Here is a 21,501-nt window from a genome sequence, read left to right on the forward strand (position 1 = left end):
AATTGTGAGAAACCGACAATAAAAACTAATTACACAACACCAACTTAAATCACTCTGGCTGTCCAATATATTTAATTATAAACTTAATAATTAGGTCGATCCACTTCGCTGCTCAAAAACGCCAGCGATGTATGAATCTTCATTCGAATAACTAAAACGACTCGACTCTATTTCTATTCACGCGACTATAATCTCTAATATTGATAAATTAGATTTTAAAACCGTGTGACGTTTGTTGCGTTGTGCCCCGTTTAATGTAAAAGTCACAAAATATGTATAAATTTAGTTTGATGCCGTTGTGGGGCCGTCAGTTATCTTTTGATCAAAGAATGTACTATTAGGAGTATATTAATCATTTTGTTATGAGTGTCGCCACCTGGCGGGTTTGGACTTCAAGTGATTTGTTCTGTTAATATTGGCTTTGTTTATGTGAGTTATTATATATTAATCACATAAAAAAATATAAACACCATACTAGTACTAGTAGGTACTTACTTACTTAAAATTAGTAGGTATGATCCAAATGCTTCTGGAGTTACCCTCTTAAAAATACACTTCTAAAAGAAGTTAATAAATAAGGATTGTGCGAGATATTATTCCATGGGAATCGACTAGATTAGGTTCAGCCAAGTTAAAAATAACTAATTTATTTTAACTGAGCAGCGGTGTATTTTACGTATCATCATCAATAAGATTTATTTACGTTTTTTTTTAATTTCATTTATTACATTAAGGTTTTAACATGTATTAAGTGCTTGCATAATGACCCTATCAGGGCATAGCAACAGATATTCTAAAACTAATTACTAAGTAAGTAATTACACAGTCAAACATAAAATAGCAGTCAAGTAAAACCTAGGAATTCATTACAATGGTCAGGTATGTCAGATCAGGTATGTCAGTAATGGTCAGATGGTATTTGATGGCGGTCAAAGTGCCTAAATATATCGCTCGCGTCTCGTCAATTTCGAGCTTTTGGATTTGGAACTTTCTTTTATTTCTATCAGAGTTTTAATTCTAAGCGCCTCTTGCACCATTCCACTTACCCGGGGTTATCCGGTTAAACCTGGAGTTACCATGGTTACCAGTACAATTAGACATTGGGTTAACGGGCTTACCCCGGGTTAGTGGGATGGTGCAAATGGCCCTAGGTAATTGATTTTGTTCTTGTACACGGGGCCTTATAGAAAGGGCAGACAAAAAACGTGTCATAACACCATTTTCATTATCAATCTAAAACATTGTGGGTTTAAAAAGGCAAGAACTCAAGAGCCCTGTTGTCACAACACACTCTTGTAATAAACAACTGTTTAAAAACGCCGTAATCTCATACATAAATAATGGCGGTTACGACGTTCTTAAATAAGAAGGTCGTGTCAGTCGTGTCGTATCTACATCGGTGTACCGGAGCATCAATAAAGCTAATAAGGTTTTAGAAGAATAATGTAGTAAAGTCAATAGTTTGATACGGGTTATTAGACTTTTTAAAGATTTACTAGTCAAAGTTCTCTTGAAAAATTCTAAACCGCAGAGAAGGGTTCGATTTTAGCAGTGTATGCAAACAACTACATTACAGTCGCTATCAGATTATATTGGCGGCCGAGGCGCTCATAAATATCTGAACTTGAACTCTAAAACCTTATAACTTCCTTGAATAATGTATAATTATATTAATTTTATAGTTAATAGTACCTATGTTGCTCTTAAGCGACTTCTTTGTTTATGTTACTGTTCATTTATTGTAAACTAAGGGATGTGCGCAATAAAAGGTCTTGTATTGTAGGTATTTTATTAGAAAATCTAGTAGGCAGCGACCACTGCCACCCAAACCTACTATATTTTACTTGAATGTTCATGTCAAATTTAATGATATACTTATCAGGATGTCATTTTAAAATGAGAGCGATACTATGGCGCCGGCTAGGTTAGTGTGACTCTGCGCTGAAGCTGCGTCTTCTTTAAGCAATTCTTTTATATATATATATATATATATATATATATATATATATATATATATATATACACGGTGTAACATGAGGAAACCGAATAATTTTAACCACGCATTTCTGAGGTCAAAAGAAGGTAAAAATGTTATCTGAGTTTAGGTCAATTTCACCAAAAAAAATTTTTTTTTTGTTTTGTTTTTTAAATTTTTTGAATGTATTTCTACATAAAAAAATAAATGTTATTGGTAAACTTCTGAAGACGCTGGATGCGGGTCGCTTCCAACCGGCACGTATGGAGGTCCAAGGGGGAGGCCTATGTTCAGCAGTGGACGTCTTATGGCTGAGATGATGATGATGATGATGATGAAACTTCTCACTTTAAATTGATTTTTACTTTTTTTTTCGTATAACCTACTTTTTGCAAAGTGTTACTTGTCACTTTTTGACATCTAGCAATAAGGATATTTAGACTACGTCCCATAGCAGCAACTTCACCATCAAAAAGGCCTTTTACACTATGTAACAATAAAAACTTTTTTTTTTTAAATTAATATTATCTCTGATAATAGGCGAATTTCAAAAAAGTCTATAGGACATTTTTGTCTCTAAATATGATCAGGAATACGCTGTTAAAATTATTCGGTTTCCTCATGTTACACCGTGTATACAGGGTGTCCCTAGCCATTGGACAAAGCCGAAATGTACATATGCATTAGGGTATTTAGAACCAGTATACAAAGTATCATAACAATCGGTGTAGCGGTTACGAAGAAATTAACAAATTACGATTTTTTTACTTTGGAGCAACCTGTATGTGTTAGTAGCTCCTGAAGTAGCATGAAACCTTCTTTGACCGTTTTGATTATCTTTTTTATTTATGAGATTAATAAGATTCTGACTTTTGCCGCACATTTTCAAACAAATTGTTAAAAGCACTGCCAATGATTAATACAGTATGTTTCTTTTTGCTGTCGATTATTGGAAATAACTTTTGTTTGATAATTTTTTTTTTCTTTTGTTCTAATTAAAAAAAATATTACCGTTAGAGCATTTCTGAGAAGTAACCCTACGTGGGATTTCAGGGTTTGTCTAATGGCTAAGGTCACGCTGTATATTCATTTATATATTTCGGGCTTCTCGGAAACGGCTCTAACGATTTCGATGAAATTAGCTATATGGGGGTTTTTAAGGGCGAAAAATCGATCTAGCTAGGTCTTATCTACGGGAAAACGCGCATTTATGAGCTTTTATATGTTTTCCGAGCAAAGCTTGGTCTCCCTTTATAAAATTTGCTATGATAAACAGACATAGAAGTTTTTGTGGCAAAAACGTGTGTTTGAGAAAATGAAACATCGATAAATCTGTTATCGATAAGTCATAGATTCGTACTTAAAACATGTAACTTCTAATTTCTGTAACTTACCGTTACCGAGAAATTTCAATAATGCAAATCAATTACAAAGCGGTACATAATTTTTTAGGGTTCCGTTCCCAAAGGGTAAAATGGGACCCTATTACTAAGACTCCGCTGTCCGTCCGTCCGTCCATCCGTCTGTCACCAGGCTGTATCTCACGAACCGTGTATTTCTGTTGCCGCTATAACAACAAATACTAAAAAGTACGGAACCCTCGGTGGGCGAGTCCGACTCGCACTTGGCCGGTTTTTTTCATTACATATATTTAGTACTTACAAATTTAAACCTAAACTGTAGAATACAGTGCCAAAATAATAGAAAACTACCAATATAGGTAGGTACCTATCAAAAGAGAAGAAAATATCGAACGTGTTGTGTATTTCACGGTTGCTATCTTCTTATAAAATGTAATAAATAATATATCTATGTATAAAGTTAAGATAACATCGATAACAGACATGTCGATATTTCATTTTGTCAATCACTTTAAGTTGCCACAAAAACTTCTATGTCTGATGATAAATAAATATGTTACTGCTTTTACTATTTAAATCAGTCCGAAAATCCAAAAACAGCATAGATTTTCACAAACAATTATATTTCACAAAAAATCCCCACAATCAAACGGTATAACGGTAAATAACTGTCCCAAGGCTTAATCAGGTCGCTCTCAATGGCGAGCTATGAAGAATACCCCCGACGTAGCCCAGAACGACGCAAACTATACCCGTACTCCTCACCCAAACTGGGCGGCTGAGTGTTAGAAGGGGATGGGTATATATTTGGGGGTGTGTCGTCTATTCATTAGTAGGTTCAGACGGGATGAATTGACATTTGGGACGTGGGGCGCGATTTTCCTTTTTGAGGTTTTCAGCTAAATGTTAAGCGGCATCTAGACGAAGCCCCGGTTGTGTGGCGTTGGTGGCGTCGATATTATTTAGTTCATCACAGTTTGTAGGTATAATGGAGTTGAAGATACCGTAGAACCCGATTACATTCTAGAGAAACTAGGTATTAAGCGGGAAAACGTATTAACGATGCGCCGGAAGCTCCGGTCCGGACACGGCCCGGTCCACAGGGATTAACCGTGATGAAATGTACGAAAATAATAGGGAGCATTACTGTAATGTTTGCACTAGTGCACATAGTAAACCATAGAGTAACTTATACATACTAGGCCTTAAACAGTTTTTGACAAGTTTTCACTATGACATTGATGCATCAAGAGCCTCTACCATCAGTTTTAACATTGACATAACGCTCACGTCTACGTAATTTACTTTCTGTACATCTCGCTTCCACTATTGCTCGCATATGCGAGTACGAGCGAGATGCATAGAAAGTAAGTTACTTAAACGTGAGCGTTATGTCAATGTCAAAACTGGTGGTAGCCGTAAAGGTGGTTTGTTTACTACAGGTGGCCTACCGCGAAACGCGAAAATCAAAATTTCGTTATATATCTACCTCTCTATCGATCGAATAGGCACGAGTGATAGAGAGGCAGAAACCGAACTTTTGATTATATTAAATCGTATTAAACGGGTTCTACATATTTGAACTTATTTTGGAAGGTTCTAGCTCAAAAAGCTACGAAGGAAACTTTTGGTACACTGTCTCAAAATTTGAACAAATGGGAATTAGAAATAGAGAAAATGAAATTACAATAATGTATCTTTTCTGATAGGTATCAGTTAGGGTTTAATTTAACTGTATAGATCTATACAGTTAAAATAAACCCTAACTGCACTGAGAGAAAAGGATAACAAAAACACACTTAGAATTACAAAAATAAACTTAATCCGGGGACAAGGAGAGTCAACTAATAGGAACAAATTGACTTTTGCAATTTCTGTTATCTGTTTGTTGAAATTAGATTTAGGATTACTGAGCTGTTTGTAGAAATAAATAAACTTTACAGAAATAGTGAAACGTCTATAATTATACTTGGTCAAGCAGATCTTGTCAGTAGAAAAAAGCGGCAAATTTGAAAAATGTAGGCGCGAAGGGATATCGTCTCATAGAAAATTTGAATTTCGCGCCTTTTTCTACTGACAAGTTTTGCTTGACCGTCTATATTACTAAACTTCATTTTTTCCCCCAGTACAGAACTGTTTTTTAATTCCTGGTTGAGTTTACTAATGATTTTTCTCTCAGTGTGATATCAGAAATTCGAATGTATGTACGTTTTTCTGCCTGTCTGTTATCTCTTCACATTTAAACCGCTGAATCGATTATGATGTTATTTATTTATTTATCTTGGCTAAGCCCCCAGGTCTCCCTTTCTAACCCCCGTTCCCCCTCCCCCTCTCCACTGGACTAACCTAGCGCCGTACTGGCCATCCTCATGGTCTGAACTTGCATGTCGTCTGGTGATTGGGCGAGTTTTCTCTTCCTAGGTCTCCCCTTTTGGCTCGGGCCGCCGTAGAATTGGGAGGGAGAGCCTTCGCTGTCCATTTCTTGGCATCTGGGGACATTGTACAATAACACTATTATGATATTAAACAACAGATTAGGTACCTATTACTGTAAACGTATAAAAAGTTCGCATTAAAAGAAGCCCTTAACTAGATAGACCGACTGGAAGTGCAGATCGTCAGGGAACTCAGGGAAGACATAGACCCTACTAGGGACGTACCATTGACCGGGGTGACTTTCAAATGTAGGGGCGACTTTAAAATTGTAGCCTATAAGCCATAATATATATTTATGCGAGATTTTAGGTGTGTATGTATAGTAATCTAACTAGTTAGAGGAACATTTTCAGAAAGTAATGAATAATGGTAATTCTATGGCCGTTTTAAATCTATCAAAGTAACCCCAAATCTTCCAAAGTCATCCCGGTCTACGGTACGTATATAATTTCAGCTTAACCTATAAGTACCTACTTATGGAAATGAATCATATAAATAACCTTTACTTGGTCATTTCCGAACGAACTATATCGCCCGCATATTTCAATCTTACATAACTTTGGATAATTTTGATAACCTTACTAGATGAATTTTATTAGATATTCGTGTTGGAAAAATAATAAAAACAACATGCACGTGGAAACACTGTAATCATAGTGCCTAATCCTGCTCATAATGCGGCCGGCAGTAAACCAAATTATCTCTCATTCCAAACAGCAGGTTCCACTTTAGTTAGATTGCAAACTTCCACAGGCCTGACAGGCCGCACAAGAGAAGCAAGTGAGGTGATAAGCCAATTTGCAGGCGCCGCTGCGCTTTACTTACCTATAAACATTGCGTCATCATAGTATTGTTCGTAACGCGGCCGGCAGTAGGCCAGGCTATCTGTCATGCCGAACAGTGGACACGCCCCCTGAGACAGCAGACTCCCACGAGCCGCTCAAGACAAGCACGCCAGGTAACGCAAGACCAGCTCGATGGCCGTTATGCGCTTTACTTACCTATAGACGCTATCATCATCATAGTCCTGCTCATAATGCGGCCGGCAGTACACCAAATTATCCCTCATCCCGAACACATCCCCCTTAGACAGCAGACTCCCACAGGCCGCGCACGAGAAGCACGTCAGGTGGTAGACTGCGTCCCTCGCTCGCATGACCAGCTCGTTGGCCGTGATGCCGGCGCCGCAGCGCGCGCAGCGCTTCACGCAGAACATTCTGGAACAATCGGGAAATTCTCACCTAAGGTTAACCCTACCGGACATGCTATAATAGGTATCGTACGGCAAGTTTTGACTATATCAATGTGTGTAGGTACTAACTTAACGTTAGCACAGTCAGTTGAAAATAATAGTACTACCGTACAGAAAGGAAACTTCCTACAAAACAGAAGTTTGACAGCGGTTCAGGGTCGAATCATGCTGGCCCTTTCTAATATATATGGCAATATCCCTTTCATCTATTTAGGGTTGTCAAAATTCAGGTCATTATCTTATCCGTGGTCGTGAACGCAAAGGGACGTCGAGTTGTGTCAACCCTAATAATTACTCGGAGCAATAGCAATGCTGAGCCGAGCGGAGCCGAGTTTGCCCGAAGGGAGGAGTTTCGCACCCCTGGCAAAACCTGCAACCAGTGGTTTATGAAAAAGTTGTGGTGAACGAAACGTATATATCACTAGCAAAAAGCAGAGCTTTGTAAGGGCTCGCGGAGGTTTTCTACCTTAACGTACCGAACCGGTTGCTGTCCGGTACGCCTGTCTGTTACAGCTTTTACTTTGTCCTTTAAAAACGTGTCCAGACGACAAAATCAAATTGCCAATATCATCCACACGTAATATACAATTTCATAAGTGCATTACATCCTACACGGTCGCCCAGTACTTTTTGTAAGGAACCCAACTGGCTTTCCTACATAATATTGGGTCAGCGAGCCAATGTTCTTGAATTTATTTTTGCGTCCACTCCACACAATTGATCGAAAAACTATCCCGTCTGGACACCTACTGGCGGTAATCACGCTGCTCCGCACATAAACTAACACACACAGTTCCACTAGGTACTGACCCTAGACTAGGTTTTGACCCCCTCCCTACCCTATGTAAGAAATAATAAGAATAGGCTGACCCTGTCCAGCCACCGATATAATTTATTTTCAAAAAAATATTTTTATGAATGTTTATTTGTACCTGTCCAAAGGTACTTGAGCTCGTTTTAGCTAACTCTGCACCGTGTTTGATAGCATAGAGTGTGGAAGTATTATTTTAAACGTCATAATTTCATAGAAATTACAAAAAATATCGCATCTTTGTGATCTTACTTAAGAACTATGAAAACCCCCTCCAACCCCCCTGTAAGAATAAATAAGATGTGTTCGACCCCCCTCCACCCCAAAATCGTCTTACGTAATAAATGAATGGCGCCAAAACTGTATCTCGAACTGAAAATACCCGATTTAAGTTTGCTAACACAACATGACTGATCATCACATCGTCAGCGTCACAAAACATACGAGTAAATATACAGCAAGATTGATTGTTCTAGTAGGTATTCACAAAAACTTAATTGCTAAAATGGGAATCAAACCAAGTGAAGCGAGGTGGGTTGAATCCAAAATTGTACCCACTTTGGTATTCATCGTTGTTAATGGCGTAAGCGCCATCGACATTATTGAACTTGAAAACACCACATAGGTATCGTATTGTCTGAATACCCACAACACAAGCCTTCTTAAGTAGTCAATTTGTATAAGAATGTCCAATATTTATTTATTTATTTATTTATTACTAACGCCATCTGTTAGAGAAAGAAATAATTAACATTAGCACGAATGTTAATTCATCATTTTGCCAACAGATGGCGCTAGTAGTAATACAAAGTGTTATTACTTTATTTTATTTTTTTAGGTTTATAAAATGATATTTTTATGTTTGATAACACATCTAGACATGAATTTAAATTACTATGTTAAATTTCAAATCTAACAGTGCAGTAGTTTTTCCGTAAAGTGTACCACAAGAATGCATAGTTCGTCGATTAGTGATAGGGCTCGCTTCGCTCGCCCTAATAAAAGCTTTTGAAGTAAGGATAATATTTAATCAATATTTGAAGCATCGGCACGACATACGGTATAATTGCAATGTTATCTTACGGCGCGCGTGTCATAACGTCATGTTGGCTGACAGGTAGGGTCGGCGAACACCAACACCCTTCACTGAACATCGCTAAACCTTATCCCCTTAAAATAGGATTCAAAACTGTCAGATAACAATTAAAAAATAAATAAACAGGTGTTAGCTTTCCATCGGGCGGATCACAAGGTGCACCCACACCCCACACAGTTAAGTAACTTTGTCTTTTGTGAAGCAACTGTGGAGCGACTGTGGAGCAACACTGTGGGCAACAGTTGCTCCACAAAAGTTAACTGCGATGTGGGTAGATACGCTTGTTTGTCGCCGGCGCTCGTAGCCTAGAGTTCCACATAGTTAGATACATAACAAGTCTTTTTGTTTCAGATATAGTATAAGTATGTATTATCTCATCGCGAACCAGTAATTAAGGAAAACTTAAATATGGCGGAAGAAATACTGGAGTAGGTATTTTACATATGGAAATCATCACACCTTATAAAACATAGTTCTCCGCCGCGTCTGTCTGTTTGTGTGTTTGTATGTTCGCGTTAAACTCAAAAACGACTGAACGGATTTTCATGTAGTTTTCACCTATCAATAGAGTGATTCTTGAGGAAGGTTTCTCGTGCGATGTCGGGGCGGGTCGCTAGTACAAAATAAAACAATGGTAACATTATATTTCAGTAAATTAACTAATTAAAGTTACAAATCGCACTGCTTTTTAGCTATTCGCATTTTTTCGCTTTTAAGCTTATATTTCGCATTGCAAAAGAATAAAACATCTATAAGACCTCGAATAAATTCTTCCGGTAACTGTTTTTATGTAGTTAGAATAATCTAAGGTAAGTATTAATCGTCTGGGTAAACAATTTTGACAGCAGAGAAACGTGGCAATTTTTAAAAAGGTGCATGGTAGGCGATTTTTGATCGATCTTAGATATACATGTATCATATACCTACCTCATATATGTAGTATGTATGTATCATATATCTCATATACCTACAGATTTTGAATAATCCGCCTTTTTCTGCTGATAAATTATTTTGACAGACTACAGCTTAAATAATTATAAATATTCAAATGACATTCACTCATTCTTTCATTCACTAGGTACCTTTATGTAACTTTTACACAATGTAATCAATCGTTCATCACAATTTACCTGCCGACGTAGGCCACAAACGTTGTGATAATTATGTAATTGACATCAACTTGTCGCCGGACTAAGGCTGCCTTTTCATTGAGGAGGAAATGAGCGGTGATCAGAGGAGGCGTGCAAAAATCAATAGCATTGGTTGTAATCCGCATGTCTTCTCCGCTTCGCTGGATTACAGCCATTGCTATCGGTTGATTTCTCTTTCATCGGCTCAGTGGAAAGGCAGACTTAGAATTATAGTTGTGTAAGCAGTTTACCTATAATAGTCCTCCTTGCAATATATGTTGCCGTCCCTCGAGAAGCACGTTAACTCCGAGTCGAGGGGCAGCCGGCACTCGCAGCAGCGGAGACAGGAGCCGTGCCATTGGCGGTCTACCGCCAGCAGGTAGTATCTGTGGACAGGACAGGTTGGTCAGTCGAGGGACAGGGGCAGGGGGCGGGAGCCGTGCCATTGGCGGTCTGCCGCCAGCAGGTAGTAGTATCTGTGGAAGTGTGGACAGGACAGGTTGGTCAGTCGAGGGGCAGCGGCAGGGATCAGGAGCCGTGCTATTGGCGGTCTACCGCCAGCAGGTAGTATCTGTGGACAGGACAGGTTGGTCAGTCGAGGGGCAGGGGCAGGGGGCAGGAGCCGTGCCATTGGCGGTCTACCGCCAGCAGGTAGTATCTGTGGACAGGACAGGTTGGTCAGTCGAGAGGCAGGGGCAGGGGGCAGGAGCCGTGCCATTGGCGGTCTACCGCCAGCAGGTAGTATCTGTGGACAGGACAGGTTGGTCAGTCGAGGGGAAGGGGCAGGGGGCAGGAGCCGTGCCATTGGCGGTCTACCGCCAGCAGGTAGTATCTGTGGACAGGACAGGTTGGTCAGTCGAGGGGCAGGGGCAGGCGGCAGGAGCCGTGCCATTGGCGGTCTACCGCCAGCAGGTAGTATCTGTGGACAGGACAGGTTGGTCAGTCGAGGGGCAGGGGCAGAGGGCAGGAGCCGTGCCATTGGCGGTCTACCGCCAGCAGGTAGTATCTGTGGACAGGACAGGTTGGTCAGTCGAGGGCCAGGGGCAGGGGGCAGGAGCCGTGCCATTGGCGGTCTACCGCCAGCAGGTAGTATCTGTGGACAGGACAGGTTGGTCAGTCGAGGGGCAGGGGCAGGCGGCAGGAGCCGTGCCATTGGCGGTCTACCGCCAGCAGGTAGTATCTGTGGACAGGACAGGTTGGTCAGTCGAGGGGCAGGGGCAGGCGGCAGGAGCCGTGCCATTGGCGGTCTACCGCCAGCAGGTAGTATCTGTGGACAGGACAGGTTGGTCAGTCGAGGGGCAGGGGCAGGCGGCAGGAGCCGTGCCATTGGCGGTCTACCGCCAGCAGGTAGTATCTGTGGACAGGACAGGTTGGTCAGTCGAGGGGCAGCGGCAGGGCGCAGGAGCCGTGCCACTGGCGGTCTGCCGCCAGCAGGTAGTAATATCTGTGGAAGTGTGGACAGGACAGGTTGGTCAGTCGAAGGGCAGGGGCAGGGGGCAGGAGCCGTGCCATTGGCGGTCTGCCGTCAGCAAGTAGTATCTGTGGAAGTGTGGACAGGACAGGTTGGTCAGTCGAGGGGCAGGGGCAGGGGGCAGGAGCCGTGCCATTGGCGGTCTGCCGCCAGCAAGTAGTATCTGTGGAAGTGTGGACAGAACAGGTTGGTCAGAATGGTCAGTCGAGGGGCAGCGGCAGGGGGCAGGAGCCGTGCCATTGGCGGTCTGCCACCAGCAGGTAGTATCTGTGGAAGTGTGGACAGGACAGGTTGGTCAGTCGAGGGGCAGGGGCAGGGGGCAGGAGCCGTGCCATTGGCGGTCTACCGCCAGCAGGTAGTGTCTGTGGACGGGACAGGTTGCTCAGTCGAGGGGCAGGGGCAGGCGGCAGGAGCCGTGCCATTGGCGGTCTACCGCCAGCAGGTAGTCTCTGTGGACAGGACAGGTTGGTCAGTCGAGGGGCAGCGGCAGGGGGCAGGAGCCGTGCCATTGGCGGTCTGCCACCAGCAGGTAGTATCTGTGGAAGTGTGGACAGGACAGGTTGGTCAGTCGAGGGGCAAGGGCAGGGGGGTATAACAGGTACGTAAATACGTGTGCTAGCTCGGGGCACGGATACAATATACTGCAGTGATGTTTATTTACAAGCTATTTTGACGCACTCTGTTGTTGATATCTATTTCTTGTTAAAATTATTATTTTAATATTTTATTTGGGCGAACATATACATTCGCAAATTCGCATGTCACTTAAGCTTTTCCTCACCTGTCCTGTATCCGCCCCCCGCACCCCGCGCACTCGTCCGGCACCCCCGGCGACCCCACCGCGTCTCTGTCTTTCAACATCGCTTCTTGCTTGGGCCGTTGGAGTTTGGCCTCTATGTCTCAAATAACAAGGTCCAGGCCTGGCGGAGATGCGGTCGAGTCGGCCATGTTGTTTTGGGTCCTGCATTAAGGAAAGATTTTCAAGAAAATTGTTTCAAAAAAGCTTTTATCTACACACATAATATCATAAACACTCCTCTATGATGAAACCGAGATGGCGGGACGACTTGGACACCTTCATCAGTAACTGGCCTGATATAGCATAACAATGGGTGTTGTGGAAGTCAAGGGGAGAGCTGTCTTTGCCCATCAAACGGACACTATAACGAGCTTATAAAAAAAACAACAAATTTTTTATCTGTGATTTTTTTTGCGTCAAATTAAGTCGATATCGAAATATTTTTAATAATGACATTCAAATGTCAAGTATCTCCGAAAAAACAAAGGAAACTAAGGGTCTGCCCGCAATCCTATAGTGAAACTGCCCCTGGCTGAAGTTGAACCACTAGTTTAGCTACAAAAAAACAATAACGATTTTTTTGGCCAGTCCAAGGGGATTCTAGGCTTGGTATTTAGTAAAACGATATCTTATAATAAGACAAATAAACGCACCTAAGTAAGGTATACACTTCACCAGGGGCAGTTTCACTACAGGATTGCGGGCAGACCCTTTGTCCTTATTACTAGTAGGTAGGTATCAGTCGAGCCGAGGTATTATGAGGTTCCTGAACACATCATTAGAGAGCTTGTAATAACATATATATTATGTGTGTAATAAAACAGCGTATGTAGCAGTTACATACTACATACTATACAACGATTTCGTAGTAGGTACCTCTGCGACCCTTTGGATCACTAGAACCATCTGCGTGATCTGCGCACGACGCACGTACTCGATTTAATGGCTCCTCTACACGATGGGCCAACGCCGGCCACTCCAAGGGACGCAGCCATGCGGTAGAATGAGATAGCAATATCACTTGCTCCCTCTAATGCATAAATGCGTCCCTTGGAGTGGCCGGCGTTGGCCCATCGTGTAGAGGAGCCATAAGAGTCCGCAGCAAGCTCGGCCGAATTTCACCTTCCCCATTACAAACTGAGTTTCGCTCTCATTTTAAAACTACGTGTTAGATTGTAATGAAACTGTGCACATACAATGACATGAAGTATATTTTATGCCTTTAATTAGTTTATATGTATAGCTCCAGCTTAAAAAACAAACGAAATAAAGAAAAAACAAGTTATGTATGAAAAACTTAAATTCGCTGTATTTTCTTAACCATGGTACCTGAAGCTACATTATAAACTAATTACAGACATATACCATATCCATTGTAAGTACCAAGTTTCAGAGCAATCTAAACGTCAGTAAATAGATAATTATAATTAACAAATAATATATATACCTATGTATATAATATATATAGAAAACCAACCCAACATTATAACTTGAAATTGTCTCGATATTACCATAGGCCCGCTTCAAACAAAAAGAAAAACAAAAAACATTCCATTGTCTTTGAGACCTCGGGAGACGGCATAAACTATGGACTTAAAAGATATGTGTCCTTTACTGGGAAAAGGGACCTTCATACGATTGGCACTTAAGCTGCAAAACGTCGCATCTGTCTGTTAAATTCTACATAAAAAGAACGTAAACGCCAACTGGGCTACGGTTTTTAACGAAATATGTTTGTTTATTTTTAGGTCCGCTTCAGTACATATGAATTATACATATGTATTATTGCTATTGTATACAGAAGGACGGAATAACGATATGCTAAATACGTTATTGTAGGTATGTATGTAGAGGTTTATGGAATATTAAACATATTTATTCGTATAAACGCCATCTTGTAAAGTTATCTACTTACTTTAGTTAGATTTTTTTAGATGGCTGAATAATAATCTTCTTACGATTATGACAATAAGAAATAACTACCTACTTAAAATAAAATCATTGAAAACTATGCTGTTATAATAAAAATACCAGACAAGTGCGGGACTGGCCCACCGGAATACGGAACCCTGTTGTTATATCGGCAACAAAAATACGAGTACATTCTGTGAACATTTACGACGCATGTACTCGACCTAAACGTCCGCAGCAAGCTCGGCCCAACTTCACCTTCCCATCGAATACAAACGGAGTTTCGTTCTCATTTTAGGCGAGGGAAGAAACTCATAGTCATATATTTATTCAAAAAAACAATACAGGTATTGTGTTTGAAATACATGGCTTAAAACTAAAATTATTAAACACTTAATAAAATGTAAAGATAATCCTAAATCTTAAACATAATCATAAATTTCATCCACTGTGTAAAAGCAACTTCTCAATAAAAATCTTTTCAATTCCCTATGAAACAGCGAGTGATCCGTAATGATTTTTAGTTCAGTAGGCAATCTGTTATAAAGGGTTATGGCTTGATGAGCAACGGAATGCGCAGCAACCTCGAGTCTAGGACAGAACCTAACTTGGTGCGCGTAAGCATTCATATTGCTCTTCACAAGACTCGTTCTTAAGAAGCTTTGTGAGCAACTTTGAGTTGTTCGAGAACATCACATTGTGTCCTACGATATATTTGGAATATAATAGAACACTATTTTGTGAACGTATGTGTAAAATTATCTCTAAAAAATATATTGAGATATTAAAAAAAAAAAAAAATTTAGTTTTTAATAAGATATAAGTAAGCATCAAATTCTACAGTAGTGATTTTTTATTCAAAGGGCATAACTAAATATATATTACACTGTAACTAAAATATTCACCATGCATACGTCAAGAGTAATAAAAATGCTTAAAATAAATAATTACAATACAACATCAACTAAACACTAGGTGATTTTTCACTATATGGGGCATTATCTATGAAAAGGGACCTAATTGTCGATGGCGCTTACGCCGCACAGCGTTGCGCGGCATTGTATTTATATCGGAGCATCGTTAATAACAGCGTAAGCGCCATCGACAATAAGGTCCCTTTTCATAGATTACATTACATCTAATTATTCTACTCAATCTAAGAAAAAAGAAAATCATGGGGATTTTATTTTAACTATTTTTTAAACAATCATAACGAATTTTAGCCCACGCGCAATAATTCTACAGTATTTTTTTAATGCACCATAATGACTGTACGGAATGTTATCAGCGTCAAATAATCTCCTATTAATACACTGAGTGTTTGACACAATTGTAAAAATGGTTATCCTTAAAATAAAAAATAAGATCAAAAACTAAAACCCGACTACTGCAAATCGCGCTCTAAAAAGTATGAAACAAGATAGAATTTCTAATAGCGGTTTTGCACTACGTCCGATCCGAATCCGATCCGAACGCGTGAAAATATGGTCCGCAGTAGTAGCCGTAGAACTATTTCTATGATAAGTTACGCACTAGATGCGATCTCCGTCATCCGATTTCTTTCCGTCATTCAACGTGTGCGGTGCGTAACTTACCATAGAAATAGTTCTACGGCTACTACGGTCCTTATTTTCACGGGTTCGGATCGGACGTAATGCGAAACCGCTGTAACTGAAATTATCATGCAGGAAATATTATAAATGTTATAACTTTTTAAATAATAAATTCAGTATAATTTACATTTTTCTAATATATTTACAGAGATTCAGAGGATTGCCGTGGTCGTATGCCACGATTATAAACTTTATGATACAGTGGCATACGACCACGGCTAGAACGCGATTGGCAGTAGTCGGGTTTTCGTTTTTGAACTTATTTTTTAGGGTTCCGTACCCAAAGGGTAAAACGGGACCCTATTACTAAGACTCCGCTGTCCGTCCGTCTGTCACCAGGCTGTATCTCGTGATTTGTGATGGCTAGACAGCTGAATTTTTTACAGATGATGTATTTCTGTTGCCACTATAACAACAAATACTAAAAACAGAATAAAATAAAGATTTAAGTGGGGCTCCCATACAACAAACGTGATTTTTGACCGAAGTTAAGCAACGTCGGGCGGGGTCAGTACTTGGATGGGTGACCGTTTTTATAGATAATGCTACGAATCCCTTCGTGTGCGAGTCCGACCCGCACTTGGCCGGTTTTTATTTAATTAATTTTGGGGTCGGCCATGATTTCGTTACTATTTGAAGTCACTTTATATTACTTTTGCGAGGGCGACCTAAGTACAGAAATGACCCGATCTTGTTGAAAATCGATATCTGAGGGTCCGAGAGACCCCTTTACACGAATCTGAAGTCGAAATTTCACGAAACGGCCGCCATCTTTATTTTCTTTATTTTTGACCCGATCTTGATGAAAAGTAATATCTGAGGGTCCGAGAGACCCCCTTAACACGAATCTGATGTCGAAAATTAACAAAACGGCCGCCATCTAGATTTTCTTTATTTTCGACCCGATTTTGATAAAAATCGATATCTGAGGGTCCGAGAGGCCCCTTAATACGAATCTTAAGTCGAAATTTCACGAAACGGACGCCATCTAGATTTTCTTTATTTTCGACCCGATCTTGATAAAAATCGATATCTGAGGGTCCGAGAAGCCCCTTAACATGAATCTGAAGTTGAAATTTCACGAAATCCGCCATCTTGATTTTCTTTATTTTAGACCCGATCTTAATAAAAATCGATATCTGAGGGTCCGAGACGCCCCTTAACACGATTCTGAAGTCGAAATTTCACGAAACAGCCGCCATATTTATTTTATTTAGTATCGACCCGATCTTGATGAAAATCTATATGTGAGGGTTCGAGAGGCCCCTTAACACGAATGTGATGTCGAAATTTAACAAAACGGCCGCCATCTTGTTATTCTTTTTTTTCGACCCGATCTTGATGAAAATCGATAATGAGGGGTCATCCATTAATTACATCACACGTTTAGGGGCCGGGACCGTCAAGAAAAAAAATATTTAAATTATTTTATTCGCTGTACAGTTTTAAATAACAAGTTTTCGGAACGATAATCGTTTTTATTCGTTTTTTTCTATCCTAATCAGTTTTGCGTTATAAAATTACCTACTAATATTTCTTTTGCCAAAAATATTTACTAAAATATTAATAATACTTAATTCGACTTGCCGATTTCGTTGAGAAAATGTGACGTTACACCAGGGGGGAGGGGTTTGCCAAATGTGATCAAGTGTGACAAGGAGGGGGGAGGGTTAAAAAAACCTAGAAATTCGTGTGACGTTATTAATGGATGACCCCTGATGTCAAAATTATTACTGGGATCATTCGAATTCTTATTGAAAATCGCCCTCGAAGTTTACTTACGTTATCTGTTCTACGCATGTTAGCGCAAAAGTGGCGGCGTTTTTAAAATAGCCGTTCCGTAGCAGCAAGTAACATAATAAAATTGCGGTTTACGATTTATGACGTATTAAACAAAAACAACTTACTAGATCTCGTTCAAACTAATTTTTGGTGGAAGTTTGCATGGTAATGTACATCATATATTTTTTTTAGTTATATCATTCTCTTATTTTAAAAGTTACAGGGGTTGGGGGGACACACATTTTAGGACGGACGGACGGACGGACGGACGGACGGACAGACAGACAGACAGACAGACAGACAGACAGACAGATCTCACAGTAAATTCGGGATTTCTTTGTTCTTAATCATGAACTGACTTATGAAATATAATTTATACATCCTCCTGATTGTAGGACTTGGTCAGTATAGCGTCCTAGATATTGACCCTAACTGATATTGGTTATTAATTTCCTGAAGAGCTCAATTACGGCACTGGGGATTATCGTACCGTGGGCATATGTAAACTCTAAATATTTATTACAAAAAGCTTTCGGAACTGTAGGAATTGATGCATCAATTCCTACAGTTCCTGCAAGGATTTTTTTTTCTTCCCTCGCCTATTTTAAAACTACGTGTTAGACATGAGGTACATATCTATGCATGTAATTAGTTTATAAAACAAACGGAATAGAGCAACAACAAGTTTTGTATGAATAATATAATGGCTTCATTTTTTTTTACTATGGTATCTGAAGCTACTTAAACTAATTACTTACAGTAGGTACTAGATACACCTTATCCTATTATAAGTACAAACTTTCAGAGTAATCTAGCTAGTCGTTGCAAAATGACACAGTAACTACGTTTGTATGGAGAGCGAGGTTGCTGCGGACTCTTAAGTTTAATCGTGTACTTTATTATAATATATTATAAGAGAAACACGCCGAAAAACAAGTTGTGCCGTGCGGCGAAATGGGACAGAAACTTAAATCTTGAGCACATTCTAATATTATAAACCTTGAGACTACGATATTGTATTGTATGAGTTTAAACTGAAAACTAGCCAAAGTCATTAAAAGCTCATGTAGACGGTGCTAGCAGAAGCCACTGTGGGATGTTTTTTCCTTAGCCAAAGTTTGTCGCTGTGAATATATGTGCATGCACGAGTATAATATGCCGGGGGCAAAAACGTACAAGTAGTAGTGGTCAATTAAATATCGACTCGAGCGTGACCACCATTCCATATCTATATGAAGCAATTTCTGAATTATACGAGTAATAACAAATGTGACTCCTGCTCGAACTAAGCGTTTTTAATTAATTAACAGTTTCGTTTCTGGATAAATTAAACTAAAATATAACATATAAATATAAATGTAAATAAAATAACTATGACCGTATTTTATAGTTGAAAGTACCTACGTGCTCAAAGTAAGTAGGTATACCACATAACACAAAAACTACTCACATATGTCATTGTTTTCCGGACTCTAAAAACCCTAATTATAAATAATGTGCTTATTGGTGACCCCACGCAAAACGCACTATTATGAATACGGACGTAAGTGACATTTGGAACTTTATACAGATACGCCCTGTTTTTAGAAAGGTAGCTATGAACATTGCTCGAAACATTCATAGGAAAATAATTAATTATATCACTAGTCCGTTGGACACGCTTCTTGGCTCTGCCGAAAAAAACAACAAAAAAGTTGGCTTCCACAGTAATTGGACGACTGACACGAAACTTAATTTACTATTGTTACCGGGGATCATTATAGATATAATTTACTTACTGTCTTGAGGGTGTGGTCTTAGTGGTATTTTAAAACCTTATAGACAAACATTTTGTGGTACTACTTCAAAAACTTTGCTTAAAATATTGGTCGATTTTCTATGCTATATTAATTTAACTGATTTTAATGGTCTTACAACTATGTCAACAATGTTTTAATACTACATAGTTACCTAATGCAATTCCTAGCATCGTAAGCGTCAACGTCTTGAATCACACCTTTTTATACAGAAGGGCGCAATTTTGTAGTTGCCTGACCTCTAATATGCGATTTAAGTCACAAGTATTTTGCCGTTTAAGTAGCAGTATTTTATAAACTTTTCTATGTAACTCTGTTATAAGTGAGTAACGATAACAACACGTATATCGAATATAATTTCACAATATCGACTGCCAATCAAAAGGCCGTAAAAACGGAAAAAAACTTTTACAAAACCGCTATCGGACTCTAATTGTATAAATATTTGATAACGTTTTACGACGTTTTAGCACAATCGATAGTTTTACGAGGCTGGGCCAGTAAAAACAACCAAACTCACTAATTAATCGATAACTACTAAAGCTTTTAGTTTTTACTAGAGATGTAGTCGCCGACGAGTCGGGAAAGCCGACTATCCGGCCTCATTTGTGGTCGGCGATTAGTCGGCGACTAGTCAGCAAAAATGGTCGCACTTTATTAGTGACAGAAAAACAAGGCATAAAGGAATTAATCAGCAATACTTATGCCTTGTCATCATTCGCTTGTCCTTATCCCATTCATCTGGGGTCGGCGCGGCATGTCTAGTTACTATCACCATTAGGTACTTATATCTATTTCACCCAAAATCTATGTAGGGTGCAAGCACAGAATAACTAATAGTACTGTGCAAGTGCATGGAAAACTTTATTGTTGCAACTTTAGAACGAAACTGTCTCAAAAATGCAAATTCTCGACTTTTTGGGAAATCGCAAAATAAGATTTGATGTGGAGTCATTTTTGCATTAGTTGTAAGACTTCTAAGTAGGTGCCTAAGTATAGTAAGTATATCTCTTAAAATAATTAAATAAATTGCTCATTTATTATTGAATTAACTGTTAAGCTTGACAACCATTGATACATTTTTTGTTCATTTTATTACACTTTCAGAAACTTGATCACTATAAAGTCACTTTTTTACTGAACTGCATTATTAATATCGTTTGAATTCGTGTTAAGGGGCCTCCTGAGTCCTCACAGATATTGATTTTCATCAAGATCGGGTCAAAAGTAAAGAAATTCAAGATGGCGACCGTTTCGTTCAATTTTGACTTCAGGTTCGTGTTAAGGGGCCTCTCAGGTCCTCAGGTACCAAATTTCATCAAGATCTAATTAAAAGTAAAAACAATTAAGATGTCGGTACACCACTAGTTTTAACCCTCGTTTAGTTTACCTAAAAAGGTGGCTAACAAATAACTGCATTCCTGTTGCCGGGGAGGTTTTGGGATTATTCTGAGTAACTTTTACTAAATATATTAAAAACGGGTCACTCACGTATTTTAAGTAGAAAAACGGTCGACATATTTCACTCCGTACCGAGAAATATAATCAGGAGTTTGCGTTGACGGTCACGGACCGATGAGTGACCCATTTTTAATATGTCTGTGTCTCACGGAAGTTTTGTTATTAAACCTTTTACTAGCCCCGAAATCGCGAAAAAACATTTACCCTCCCATAGAAAATGGACCATCCAAAATGTATGAAACAGCCTTTCCGAATTCGGCTCGATTTTCCGAATTCCAATTCGATTTTTTTTCCGTATTCGGTTAGATTTCGGGGTTGGTCCCATTAGTCCCATAGTAAAAGATGCTCAGTGTAAATCCAAAACCTCCCTGGCAACGGGAATGCAGTTATTTTTTAGCCACCCTGTATATTTTTTCATACAAGGTTCCATCATGTTTATAAAAACATGGACTTAAATGTTTAGTTCATAGTTAGTTTTAATGTGTTTTTATTATTAATAATAAATTACTTACTTCAATAAATAAGATGAGGGCGGATAATGTTATATAAATAATAACTTTTTTTAAACACCCTATCGATAAAAAGTTAATAATTGTTGGCCAATTTT

At 39.4% G+C, this 21,501-nt stretch overlaps 1 protein-coding gene across 2 annotated transcripts in view; it reads right to left on the reverse strand.

The window, feature by feature from the left end:
• LOC134804113 (LIM/homeobox protein Lhx9-like) overlaps window positions 1-21,501 on the reverse strand; it is a 44,617-nt gene that overhangs the window by 10,920 nt on the left and 12,196 nt on the right. The window contains exons 1-5 of one of the 2 annotated variants that reach the window (XM_063777055.1): window positions 19,588-19,924; window positions 12,314-12,493; window positions 10,313-10,447; window positions 6,774-6,989; window positions 5,683-5,825 (exon numbers count right to left, since the gene is read on the reverse strand). In XM_063777055.1, the coding sequence (XP_063633125.1) occupies window positions 5,683-5,825; window positions 6,774-6,989; window positions 10,313-10,447; window positions 12,314-12,393 (574 nt within the window). In that variant the 5' untranslated portion in view covers window positions 12,394-12,493; window positions 19,588-19,924. Of the gene's footprint in view, window positions 1-5,682; window positions 5,826-6,773; window positions 6,990-10,312; window positions 10,448-12,313; window positions 12,494-19,587; window positions 19,925-21,501 lie in introns of those variants that run through there. The other variant, XM_063777054.1, reaches the window with a different exon arrangement.

The sequence above is a fragment of the Cydia splendana genome, chromosome Z (genome assembly GCF_910591565.1).
Source record: "Cydia splendana chromosome Z, ilCydSple1.2, whole genome shotgun sequence".
NCBI lineage: Eukaryota > Metazoa > Arthropoda > Insecta > Lepidoptera > Tortricidae > Cydia > Cydia splendana.